Source organism: Cebus imitator, unplaced genomic scaffold (genome assembly GCF_001604975.1).
Source record: "Cebus imitator isolate Cc_AM_T3 unplaced genomic scaffold, Cebus_imitator-1.0 Scaffold197, whole genome shotgun sequence".
Taxonomy (NCBI): domain Eukaryota; kingdom Metazoa; phylum Chordata; class Mammalia; order Primates; family Cebidae; genus Cebus; species Cebus imitator.
In genome coordinates, this window is record NW_016107512.1 from 781,144 (window position 1) to 794,480 (window position 13,337).

At 46.0% G+C, this 13,337-nt stretch overlaps 1 protein-coding gene across 2 annotated transcripts in view; it reads left to right on the top strand.

The window, feature by feature from the left end:
• Nucleotides 1-142: 142 nt before the first annotated feature.
• Nucleotides 143-13,337, top strand: part of TAF8 (TATA-box binding protein associated factor 8) — a 20,605-nt gene continuing 7,410 nt past the window's right edge. For both annotated transcript variants that reach the window (XM_017547269.2, XM_037745296.1), the window contains exons 1-7: nt 143-209; nt 973-1,129; nt 5,844-5,942; nt 6,264-6,326; nt 7,710-7,834; nt 8,856-9,003; nt 11,328-11,470. In XM_017547269.2, coding sequence (XP_017402758.1) covers nt 165-209; nt 973-1,129; nt 5,844-5,942; nt 6,264-6,326; nt 7,710-7,834; nt 8,856-9,003; nt 11,328-11,470 — 780 coding nt within the window. In that variant the 5' untranslated portion in view covers nt 143-164. The remainder of the gene's footprint in view (nt 210-972; nt 1,130-5,843; nt 5,943-6,263; nt 6,327-7,709; nt 7,835-8,855; nt 9,004-11,327; nt 11,471-13,337) is intronic.

The window sequence follows — 13,337 nt, forward strand, 5'->3', positions numbered from 1 at the left end:
AAAAAAAAAAAAAAAAAAAAAAAGTCACGTGAGCCGGGGTCACCGGCGGCGTCCAGTAACCCACCGAGCTTCGGAAAACCTAGAGGGGCGCAGGCCACCCCGCCCCGCCCCGCGACTACAAATCCCATCGCGCCCTGCGCTCGAGCACACTACGCCAGAGCAAGATGGCCGACGCGGCGGCCACAGCTGGGGCGGGCGGCTCCGGAACGGTAAGGGCAGGAGGCGCGGGCCGGAGCCGAGAGAGTTTCGGTATTCTGAAGCTTTCCCCTAGACCGAGCCACAAGCTAATCCCCAGAAATCCAGGCCCACCATGAGGTCCTATTGGCGGAGGGTCTTTCAGGCCCTACGCACCCCCCTCCCCGGGACTTGGCTGCGGCCTCCGGAGTTGGCGGACCTGTGTCTTGATTGGCTTGTTTGCTGTTGGGGGGTTGGGAACCCGGAATACCCCTTGATTGGTCTGAAGATGCTGTTTTCGCTTTCTTATTGGCCGGCCGAAGTTGAAAGGGATTCCCTTTTCAAAATATTTAGCTTTCTTACTTTTTCGTGCTGTTATCTTTTGCCCTCCTCTCCTCGCCGTCACATCTTATGTTTTTATTTTCCCTCTCAATGAAATGGTGTGAAGATGGGGGGCACAAGAGAGGGATCCTGTTTTTTTCTGGGGGACAGATCTATTCATCCCATCATTCGTGTTTCTTCAGCTATATATTCTAATAATCTGCTAAAGTAGAAGGTAAAAGACCTGCTATTTTATCTTATTGGGACCGTACGTTTTAGGTCAGAAAGTAGTCTCTATTTTAAGCACCTTGGGTGCTCAATTATTACTCAGTTGGCCAAGATCTATAAATTTAAACGTTAAGCACCGATTTTTAAAAGTATTTAGTAAAAGAACTTTTGCTTGCCATTGACCATGTGTGAACTCTGTGATTGCATCTTTCTCCTGGATGAAAATCTCTCTGGGCTGCTGATTCACAGAGATCGGGAAGTAAACAGTCCACTAACCCTGCTGATAACTATCATCTGGCCCGGAGGAGAACCCTGCAAGTGGTTGTGAGCTCCTTGCTGACAGAGGCCGGGTTTGAGAGTGCCGAGAAAGCATCCGTGGAAACATTGACAGAGATGCTGCAGAGCTGTGAGTCCGTGGAAACATTAGCCCTTTTTCCAGTCAACGCCAACATCAGTTTTGTGCCCTGCTTTATGATCGTGTTTGAGAGGATTTAAGAAAAAGAAGATCAACTTTTTTCTTAGGAGGGGAGAAAAAAAATTTTTTAATGTAAAAAGTTGAAAAAAGAAAAAAGCATAATGGGCCTGGCTGGGAGATCATACCTGTAATCTCCCAGCACTTTGGGAGGCCAAGGCAGGTGCGTCACCTGAGGTCAGGAGTTCAAGACCAGCCTGGCCAACATAGTGAAACCCCGTCTCTAATAAAAAATTAAAAATTAGCTGGCCATGGTGGTGGGTGCCTTAATCCCAGCTACTCGGGAGACTAAGGCAGGAGAATCATTTAAATCTGGGAGGCGGAGGTTGCAGTGAGCCGAGATTATGGCGCTGCACTCCAGCCTGGCAATAGAGCAAGACTCCATCTCCAAAAACAACAACAAAAGAAAGAAAGAAAGAAGAGCATAATGAAGTGACTTACAGGCTTTAGAATCAGATAGACCTGAGTGTACATCATCACTCTGTCACTATTAAGTCGCTATTAAGCTTGGGCAAGCCACTGAACCTTCTGAACCTCAATTTCCTCATTTTTGAAATGGGATAACACTTTGTACCTCATGGAGTTGTGAGTGTGAGATATATATATAAAACATTCAATGCTGGGGAGATCGTAAGCTCTGAGTGAGTTATGGGTGCCCTTAAAGACTTTTGTTGGGGAGTCAGGACTAATTCCTCATGCAATAGATATTATCACATTATGTAATCAAATGCTAGATTATGTAATACAAAGAAAAAGCCACTTTTTTTTTTTTTTTTTTTTTTGAGACGGAGTCTGTTGCCCAGGCTGGGGCGCAGTGGCACAATCTCAGTTCACTATAGCCTCCCCCTCCTGGGTTCAAGCAGTTCTCCTGCCTCAGCCTCCTGAGTAGCTGGGATCACAGGTGTGCACCACCACGCCCAACTCATTTTTGTATTTTTAGTAAAGATGGGGTTTCACCATGTTGGCCAGGCTGGTCTCGAACTCCTGACCTCAGGCGATTTGTCTGCCTCAGCCTCCCAAAGTGCTGGGATTACAGGCATGAGCCACCGCGCCTGGCCAAAAAGCTGCTTTTAAAAGAAATGTGTTGAGATTTAGAAGCCCAACGTGGTCTCACATATGCTTTTCTGCATGTACAACATATTTCCCTGTTTTGAACTTTTAGAGGATGGGCTAGAATGAGGGATGGAAGTATTTACGGTGTTTCTTAGGGATCAACAACCATGAAAGGAAGTAGGAGAAAGGTTTGGGCAGAGGGAGATGTGGAGTGCAGTGCAGGCCCAACAAAGAATGGACAACTCAGCCAGGACCCCTGGAGCATTATTGCCCATCAAGCTGAAAGGGCTCTGCCTTTATACTCAGGATTCGATCAAACACTGATGTGGGCTACCCCAGGAAAGGTGATCTTGGGCAAGGTGGCTCTCTGCAGCTGATGTCTGGCACTTTTACATACCAAATGTTTTCCTAAAGCAGTGATCTTAAACATTTTGGCCTCAGAACTCCTATATTTATTTATTCCTTTAGAGATGGGGTCTCACTATGTTGCCCAGGCTGGCCTCAAACTTCTGGGCCCAAGCCTCCCACATAGCTGGGACTACAGGCACGTGCTACCATGCCCAGCTCTCAGAATCCTTTTATATTAATAAATATTGAGGACCCCAAGTAGCTTTTGTATATGTGTATTTGCTACGTTAGAAAATAAAACAAATTTTGAAAATAAGAATGTACAATCACATATTCTGTTATTCATCACACCCATGATGTCATCAAAAGTCATACAGACTCAGGAAAACTACATGAGAGAATGAGAGTAAAAAAGTCAAATAGGCTGGGTGCGGTGGCTCACCCCTGTAATCCCAGCACTTTGGGAGGCTGAGGCAGGGGATCACGAGGTCAGGAGATCGAGACCATCCTGGCCACCATGGTGAAACCCTGTCTCTACTAAAATACAAAAAATTAGCCAGGCATGGTGGCATGTGCCTGTAGTCCTGTCACTCCAGAGGCTGAGGCAGGGGAATCGATTGAACTCGGGAGGCAGAGGTTGCAGTGAGCCAAGATCACGCCACTGCACTCCAGCCTGGGGACAGTAAGACTCCATCTAAAAAAAAAAAAGTCAAATAATGAGTTCATTTTATTTTGAAAATAGCTCTGACCTGTGGACTTCAGGAAATATTTTGGGGCCTACCACGGGTTCCCAGGCTACCACTTTTTGAACTTTGTCCTAAAAGAATGAATTAGTCATTCTCAGGAGATAAGAATGCCGTTCTTGGAACAATCCTGGAATTTGGAGTTTAAAAGTTATGTCAAGAGGCTGATATCAGTGATTTGCTCAGGGTAGCTGGGGAATTGGTGGTGGGTCTTCTGTTAGACACCCTTACCTGCCAGCCACCACTTGCTTTTATTTTCTGAGCCACTGGGTCCCTAGAGCAGGAGCTCCTTACCTTTTGGGCCCATTTGTGCATTTGATACAATCTGTGGACCCATTCCCCAAAAAATACTTTTTTTGTGTATAACATTCAACACAGTTTCAGAATATCTGTGAAACCTCCCATCCACCTTGGACACTCATTCACGGAGCCCAGCTTCAAAAACTCCATCTTAGAAACCTTCCCCTTTTCCCCAAAGGACTTTAACATGACTATTAAATAGAGGTTCAGCTTCAGGCAGAAGAAACAAAAATTGCCCCTCAGAGGGTAAGACCTTTTTATGTGTGTGGCAGTGAGATATACATAACAAAATTTATCATTTTAAGCTTTTTTTTTTTTTTTTTTTTGAGACAGATTCTTGCTCTGTGGCCAGGCTGGAGTGCAGTGGCACGATCTCTGCTCACTGCAACCTCTGTCTCCCAGGTTTAAGTGATTCCCCTGCCTCAGCCTCCTGAGTAGCTGGGACTACAGGTGTGCGCCACCATGCCTGGCTAATTTTTTTGTATTTTAGTAGAGGCGGGGTTTTACCATGACCAGGATGGTCTCGATCTCCTGACCTCGTGATTCGCCTGCCTTGGCCTCCCAAAGTGCTAGGATTACAGGCAGGAGTCACCGTGTCTGGCCCATTTTAACCATTTTTAAGTGTACAATTCAGTAACATTAAGTACATTCACAATGTTATGCAACCATCAACCCTATTTTCAGAACTTTTTCATCATTCTAAACCGTAAACAGTAACTCTCCATTATCCCTCCCTCTTCATGCCCTGGTAACTCTTTTTTTTTGAGTTGGAGTTTCACTCCTGTTGCCCAGGCTGTAGCACAATGGTGCGATCTCAGCTTACCGCAACCGCCTCCTGGGTTCAAGTATTCTCCTGCCTCAGCCTCCTGAGTAGCTGGGATTACAGGCATGCACCACCATGCCCAGCTAATTTTGTATTGGTAGTAGAGACGGGGTTTCTCCATGTTGGTCAGGCTGGTCTCAAACTCCCGACCTCATGTGATCCACCCGCCTCAGCCTCCCTAAGTGCTGGGATTACAGGCGTGAGCCACTGTTCCCGGCATCCCCTGGTAACTTCTAATCTACTTTCTGTCTCTGTTTACCTCATATAAGTTGAATCTTATATTTGTCTTTTCTGTCTGCCTTATTTCACTTAACATGATCTTTATTTTATTTTTTGAGATGGAGTCTTGCTTTGTCTCCCAGGCTGGAGTACAGTGGTGCAATCTTGGCTCAGTGTAACCTCCATCTCCCGGTTCAAGCGATTCTCCTGCATCAGCCTCCTGAGTAGCTGGGATTACAGGCATGCACTACCACACCTGGCTAAATTTTTATATTTTTGGTAGAGATGGGGTTTCTTTTTTTTTTTTTTTGAGACGGAGNACGGAGTTTCACTCATGTTACCCAGGCTGGAGTGCAATGGCGCGATCTTGGCTCACCGCAACCTCCGACTCCTGGGTTCAGGCAATTCTCCTGCCTCAGCCTCCTGAGAGATGGGGTTTCACCATGTTGGCCAGGCTGGTCTCGAACTCCTGACCTCAAGTGATCCACCCGCCTCCGCCTCCCCAAGTGCTGGGATTATAAGTGAGAGCCACCCCACCCTGCCTTAGCATAATCTTTTCTTTTCTATTTTTTGAGATGGAGTTTTGTTCCGTCACCCAGGCTGGAGTGCAACGGCTTGATCTCAGCTCACTGCAACCTGGGTTCAAGCTATTCTCATGTCTTAGCCTCCCAAATAGTGGGGATTACAAGTGCTCACCACTATGCTAAGCTAAATTTTGTATTTTTAGTAGAGACGGGGTTTCGCCATGTTGGTCAGGTTGGTCTCGAACTCCTGACCTCAGGTGATCCACCTGCCTCGGCCTCCCAAAGTGCTGGGATTACAGGTGTGAGTCACCACGCCTGGCGTAGCATAATGTTTTCCAAGTTTATCTATGCTGTAACATTACCAGAATTTCCTTCCTTTTTAAGGCCGAGTAATATTCCTTTGTATGTATGCACCACATTTTGTTATTCACCTGTTAGTGGACACTGGGTTGTTTCTACTTTTTGGCTATTGGGAATCATGCTGCTAGGACTGTTGGTGTACTACTAGCTGTTTGAATCCCTGCTTTCAATTGATTTGAGTATATACCTAGGAGTGGAATTGTTGGCTCATATGGTAATTCTATGTTGAACTTTCTAAAGAACTGTGAATAAGTTTTATGCCTTTAATCCCCTCTTAGACATTTCAGAAATTGGAAGAAGTGCCAAGTCTTACTGTGAGCACACAGCCAGGACCCAGCCCACACTATCAGATATTGTGGTCACACTTGTTGAGATGGGTGAGTACACCTTCAGTTTCCAGTTCTTCCATGCCACTGGAAAGAGCAATCCCTAGGAGTCAGGCATGTCTGCTAGTGTTCTTGGTTTCCCTCATGGTTCTCTTGATTTGCTTTGAGCTAGAGAGAGTTATCAGGAGAGGTTCCTCTGAACACATATAAAAGGCCTCATAACTCCCTGTTAGGTATTCTGCCAGAGCTTCTTTTGCGAGGCTGCAAGGTCATTGAGTTGAGCGTTTAAGCCCTTTGTCCATAATGCTATTCCTCTTTCTGTGTTCAATATTTAGTGGTCTTGGCAGTGATTCTTGTTTTCCTCTCTCTTAGGTTTCAACGTGGACACTCTCCCTGCTTATGCAAAACGGTCTCAGAGGATGGTCATCACTGCTCGTAAGTGACTGAACTGAGGTGCTTAGTAATTTATCAACTAATGCTTGTGGAATGAAGTAATTGAATATGGCAGACATTGGATTAGTAGCTACTTCCTTGTCGGCTCTCTTCCAATGTTTGGGGCTATGTGCAATATCATCTTTGTTTGGGCTAGTGGGATTAGCATGTGAAATTCAGTCACCAAAAGGTAAACCGTCTCTGAGATATCGCTGTGGTTCTTGTGCTCTAGCCCCAGAAAAGCAAATGATGCTTCTTGGAAAAATGAAGATTCTTGTTCTCCTTAGTGTAAGGGTTGGTAAACTGTGGCCTATAGGCCAAAGGCAGCCTGCCTCCTGTTTTTGTAAATAAAATCTTATCAGAACACAGCCATATTTACTTATTATCTGTGGTTGCTTTCATGCTATAATGGCAGAATTTAGTCATGGTAGAGACTGTATCACATGTAAAACCTAAAGCATTTATTATATGGCCCTTTACACAAAGTTTGATGACAAAGTTCAGGTAAAACTGGGTGCCATAAGCTGAGTAGAGAGTAACCAGTTTGGGCTGGTAGGACCCAGAGAGAATAAACTGGATTTTTTCTTTTTTTTTTTTGAGATGGAGTCTCACTCTGTGACCCAGGCTGGAGGGCGGTGGCATGATCTCTGCTCACTACTGCAACCTCTGCCTCCCAGGTTCAAGCTATTCTCCAGCTTTAGCCTCCCAAGTAGCTGGGATTACAGGTGCCCACCACCACACCCAGCTAACCTTTATATTTTTAGTGGAGACAGGGTTTTTTCATGTTGGCCAGGCTGGTCTCAAACTCCTGACCCCAAGTGATCCACCTACCTCAGTCTCCCAAAGTGCTGGGATTACAGGCATGAGCTACCACACCCAGCCTGGATTTTTTCTTTAAAGTCAATTTTTTTATGTTGGCTTTTTTTTTTTTTTTAAATGCTCCCTTTCAAGGTAGCAGTGGAAAGTGCCATTTTCAATCCCCCTTGTTATGATTAAGCCCACACGTATTGTCCCCAGCTCATTGTTCGTCTCTGTTATCCAAGGTCTCTGAAAAGAGAATCGGCAGCCCATGTAACTTTCATAGCTCCTTAGCATGCTGTCTTATGTAGTTACTGTGGCCACAGCCACCCACCTCCACCTAAGAGGCTCATGGGCAGATTGTTGTCAAAGGGAACGTCCATCAAGATCAGCCAGCAGGCTGGGCATTGTGGGGTGCAGATCCTTAAGCCATCAAAGACCTTCTATTGACTGAAATACAAAACACCACTTGTTTAGAAAACTGAGGTCTGGCATTTTCTTTGAGAAAAGGAGGCTTTAGGGAGAGACCATAATCTGTAGAAACCAGGGTCTTGGGTGGAGGGGTAATTGGTTGTGACTCTGTTGCAGCTCCGGTGACTAATCAGCCAGTGACCCCCAAGGCCCTCACTGCAGGGCAGAACCGACCCCACCCGCCGCACATCCCCAGCCATTTTCCTGAGTTCCCTGATCCCCACACTTACATCAAAACTCCGGTGAGTGATAAAGCCACACTGGGGCTGTGTGTGGTATAAAGTATGGAGTCAGTTCCTACTGACTGTCAGGTGGCAGAGGCTAGCCCGAAAGCTTGTTGGTGAAAAGGTGGTTCAAAACTCAGAATGTGGGCCAGGCGCAGAGGTTCATGCTTGTAATCCCAGCACTTTGGGAGGCTGAGGCAGGCGGATCACGAGGTCAGGAGTTCAAGACCAGCCTGTCCAATATGGTGAAACCCATTTCTATTAAAAAATACAAAAATTAGCCAGGCGTGGTGGTGCACACCTGTAGTCCCAGCTACTCAGGAGGCTGAGGCAGGAGAATCGCTTGAACCCAGGAGGCGGAGGTTGCAGTGAGTCGAGATCAAGCCACTGTACTCCAGCCTGGGTGACAGAGGAGGGCTCTGTCTTCAAAAAATAATAAAATGTTTTGGCCCATTTCTCATTCTGATCTCAGTCGTTTTCACTTGATTGCCAACGAGCTCATAATTAGGAGGAAGAGTGGCAGCCTGACATTTTCTTGGTCACTTGCACGTATAATAAGATTTTTCAGCCTCTCTTTCATTGAGGGAATCTTTTTGGAACAATGTATCCATATTGTGAGGACTGATTTAAGAAGATGGGATAGTATGATCCACAAATCCACAATAGCCATTCCCATACACCAGGTCAGATTACGCTGATGGAGCCTGTGGTCCCCATCAGGGCTTCCCTGGGGGCACTCCCACTCTTTATTCAGCATGTGTCTCTTAGACCTGAGACCATCTGTCATGGGAGCTGAATGAAGGCCCCAGGACAATCTCTGCAGCAAGTATTTGCACATTTCTTAATTTTTAATTAGAAATAAATATTAATGTGGTTACATTGTTTTTCTGCCTTTCTACTGTGCTTTGGTGATCTTGGCTCTAACTAATGGTATGAAGTCATTTTAGAGAGTAGCACGTAGCAACAGCAAGCCAGGGTGCTGACGATAGCAGAATGATACTTCGGCATCACACCAGTGTCTTTGCTGTTCTCTTTGTAGACATACCGTGAGCCCGTGTCAGACTACCAGGTCCTGCGGGAAAAGGCTGCATCCCAGAGGCGCGATGTGGAGCGGGCACTCACCCGTTTCATGGCCAAGACAGGCGAGACCCAGAGTCTTTTCAAAGATGATGTCAGCACATTTCCATGTAAGAGTTGCCCCACTGCATGGACCCTGTCTTATCATTTGAAATACTCATACTGCTGGGAGCATTGGCACACATGTCATCCCAGCTCTTTGGGAGGCCTAGGCGAGTGAATCACAAAGTCAGGAGTTCGAAACCAGCCTGACCAACATGGTGAAACCCCGTCTCCACAAAAAATATAAAAAATTAGCTGGGTGTAGTGGCAGGTGCCTGTAATCTTAGCAACTCAGGAGCCTGAGGCAAGAGAATCACTTGAACCCTGGAGGCAGAGGTTGCAGATCACACCACTGCACCCCAGCCCGGGCAACAGAGTAAGACTCCATCTCAAAAAAAAAAAAAAGTAGAAATACTCACACTGTGTTCCCTTTCTCTCAGCGTGGTAGGAAGAAACAAATAAGCCTTTTTCCTTCTCTTGGACACAGCTTGTCCCTTAGATTTCTGGTTCCTTTTCCCACGTCTTAAGAGTCTGTCCCTAACTGATGACTCCAAAACAGTAAAGGCCTCTGTTGGGATTGGCTGCTTGAGGTCCATTGAGTTGCCTTGAGGGTGACCTAGGCCTAGGCATCAGAGACACTCAGTGGCAGCCCAGGTAGTAGAAGGAACACTGGCATCAGGGGCCAGCTGTCCATTGCAATGTTCCCTCATAGGTCCCGTCTCATCTAACTTTGCATCTCAGCACTATTTGGCCACATTGACCAAGCTCTTTCATTTCCAGAGACCTCAGATTTTACAAAGGTGAGTGAGGGAGGTTGGTTTAGGTGATTGATTCATCCAGCAAGCTCCTGTGGAATGCCTGCTGTGTGCCTGGCTCTGGAATAACGGCAGCTGCCAGTTATTAAGTGCCAGATACTGTGCTGAACACTTCCCTTACGTTATCTCATTAAATCCTCTCGTGAGCCTCTGAGTTGGGAACTGATACAATCACCACCTTCATGGGAACCCCTCAGTAAGGCATAAGAGAAGAGAAATGAAGTCACTTGCTCAAGGAACATGGCCAGTAGGTAGCATTCAAACCTAGTTCTTAACTGTGAGACCTCACGCCTGACCCACAGCAAAAATAATTCTGGAGTTTTTGTGGAGTTTTTTGAGATGGAGTCTTGCTGTGTCACCCGGGCTGGAGTGCACTGATAGGATCTCTGCTCGCTGCAACCTCTGCCTCCCGGGTTCAAGTGATTCTCCTTCCTCAGCCTCCTGAGTAGCTGGGACCACAGGCATGAACCACCACGCCTGGCTAATTTTTTGTATTTTTAGTAGAGATGGGGTTTCACCATATTGGCTAGGCTGGTCTTAAACTCCTGAGCTCAAGTGATCTCTCCGCCTCAGCCTTCCAAGATGCTGGGATTATAGGCATCAGCCACCGTGCCCAGCCAATTCTAGAGTATTTTCTAACAGTCACATTCTACCACAGAAGTATCCACGGAGACTTTTTCTTTTCTTTTCCTGTTTTGAGACAGGATCTCACTCTGTCCCCCAGGCTTGAGTACAGTGGCACAAACACAGCTCACTACAGCCTCTACCTCCTGGACTCAAGTGAGCCTCCCACCTCAGCCTCCCTAGTAGCTGGGACTACATTGCACTATTATACCCAGCTAATTTTGTCTTTCCTAGGGACAGGATTTCACCATATTGCCCAGGCTGGTCTCAAACTCCTGGGCTCAAGCAGTCCTCCTGCCTCAGCCTCCCAAAGTGCTAGGATTATAGGCATAAGCCACCACACTTGGTCTTCTTTCTTTTAATATCATTTTTAAATCAATTTCTTCCTCTCATCCTCGTTGCTTTTTGGAAGAACTAGAGCTCTCATTTGCCAGAGTGTCTTACAGCTCAGTGGACATGCATATATGCAGAGTGCTCAAATCCAGCCTTTGGACTTGAGTCCTTCAGACCGAAAGAATCAATATTCTTGCTCTGGAAATGAAGCTTAGAGGGGTTTAACTGACCTTGGGTGCAAGATCTCGAAATTCATGTGTTGCCAGGATTCTGTCTATAATCCCATTTCAATCCTATCTCAGTTGTACCTGGCAAAAAGTAGATTCCGAAGTCATATTGCCTGAGTTGCAACCTCATTCTGCCACTTCCAGCATGCTTGGGAAAGTCATTTCACCTCTCTGTGCCTAATGGCACTTACTTAATAGGATGGGAGCAGGGGTGAAAGATAACATGTGTAAAGCCCATGGGACATTTCCTGGCCTGCTGTGTAAGTACTTGGAGTGAGTTAGCTAGTATTATCTTTTGGTGCTGCTCACTGATTGCCTGTGAGGCTCTAGGACTCTAGGCTAGCTGCAAGGTCTCCGTGACAGCGGACTCATGCCTCTCTTCCAATTCACCAGTGATTGCTGCCAGACCTTTCACCATCCCCTACCTGACAGCTCTTCTTCCATCTGAGCTGGAGATGCAACAAATGGAAGAGACAGATTCCTCGGAGCAGGACGAACAGACAGACACAGAGAACCTTGCTCTTCATATCAGCATGGTGGGTCCCACCTTCTGCCTACCTCAGAGTATCCCCCCAACTATCCCACCCTGCCTTAGTCTGTCACCCTGGGACCTAGATATGATCGACCTCAGGTCTCTGGCTTTATGTTAGGGGCCTGCTTGAGGGCTTGCGTAATGATCCAGGTGTGACCTGATCTCTTGCTTAGAGACACATCTGTGTCCTGGGGGTTCAATCGTTTATTCAACAAATATTGAATGAGTGCCTGGGGCAAGGCCAGGCACAGTTTCAGGTGCTGGGGAATTAGTAGAAAGCAAAATATCCAAAATTCCCTGCCCTCATGGGGCTAAGGAAAAATAATAAATGAGGAGATAGGAAGTGGGGATGGGGATGGGGATGGGGATGGGAGGGGTGCAACATTAGATAGGGTGACTGAGAAGGTGACATTTGAGTAAATCCCTGAAGGGAACAAGGCAGGCACATGACTGAGAATGGAGCCATTCTAGGCAGCAGGAGCAGCAGCTGCAGAGGCCCTGTTGAACAGGGAACTCCCTGTTGAATTGAAGAACAGCAAGGACATCAGGGTGGCCAGGGTGGAGTGAATAAGAGGGAGAACAGTAGGGGATGAGGTCAGAGACAGCCCATGGGGAGTCAGATCTTACAGGGTCTTAAAGGTTATAGTAGACACTTTGCCATTTACTCAGTAAGACGGAGCCACTGGAGATGTTGAGCAGAGGAAGGTCAGGATCTGATGTAGGTTTGCTAACAGGATCAGCAGGTTGCTGTGCTGAGGACGGGCTATAGAGGGCAGGCAGAAGCAGAGAGACCAGTTAGTATGCTGTCACGGTAAACTGAGAGATGGTAGGAGGAGCAAAGATAGGAGAGATGTGGTCACCTAGATTATGTGGTCACCTAGATTATGTGGTCAGATTCTAGATCACTTTCAGAGCAGAACTAGTTGATAGAGTAGATATGAGAGAGAGAAGAGAGAGAGAGCTGTGAGGTTTTTTTGCCTGAACGATAGGAAAGATAGAATTGCCTTCAGCCAAAATAGGAACAACCAGTGGGTGGAAGAGGTGTGTGTGGGAAGTTAGGAGTTCATGTTTGTGTCTTCAACATAGACAAGTTAAGTTTGAGATGCTTGTTAAACATCAGGTGGTGATGTCAGGTGGAGATTTGGATATATGCCTTTCTGTGAAAAATAAAAAGACTTCAAGACAAAGATTCTAGTAACAATTTACTACAGTCAGTTGGGCCTAATGTTATTTTGTTAGACTGGGAAATACAATCATATGTTTCAAAATTCAGAGCGTGCGAAAAGATGTATGGTGACAATCCCTCCCATCCTGTTCCCTGACACCCACTTTCCCTCCCACAGAGCAACTGTCTCACCAGCCTCTTGTGTATCCTTCTAGAGACATTTTTTTAATTGTTATTTTGAACAGAAACAGCAGATCACACACTGTTCTCTTCTCGCTTTTTCCCCGGCTGTATCTTGGCGGTCCTTCCACGTCTGTCAGGGAGGAGCTGCACCGTTCCTCACAGCTGCTTTTTCTTCCATTATGTGGATGTAACCCTTTCATTTATCTGGTCCCCCATGAACATTTAGGTGGTTTTCTGTCTTTAGCATTTACAGACATTGTTATAGCGAAGTAAATAACTGGTATTTTGTTATTTCTTTTGTCTTTGATGACAGTGCACCTCTCAAGGTCTGTTGTTAGGTAGTACTTTATTTATCCCTGGTTCTAGTTTCTCCATGTACTTGAACCTAAAGGAGCTATTCATTTTAAATTCATGTATAATAGATTGTTTTCTCAAGTATTTGGACCAGTTGCTTTCTGCAGCCAACCCAGATATTTAAACTTTTACCCGTTTTTCTTTCTTTTTTTTTTTTTTTTTTTTTTTT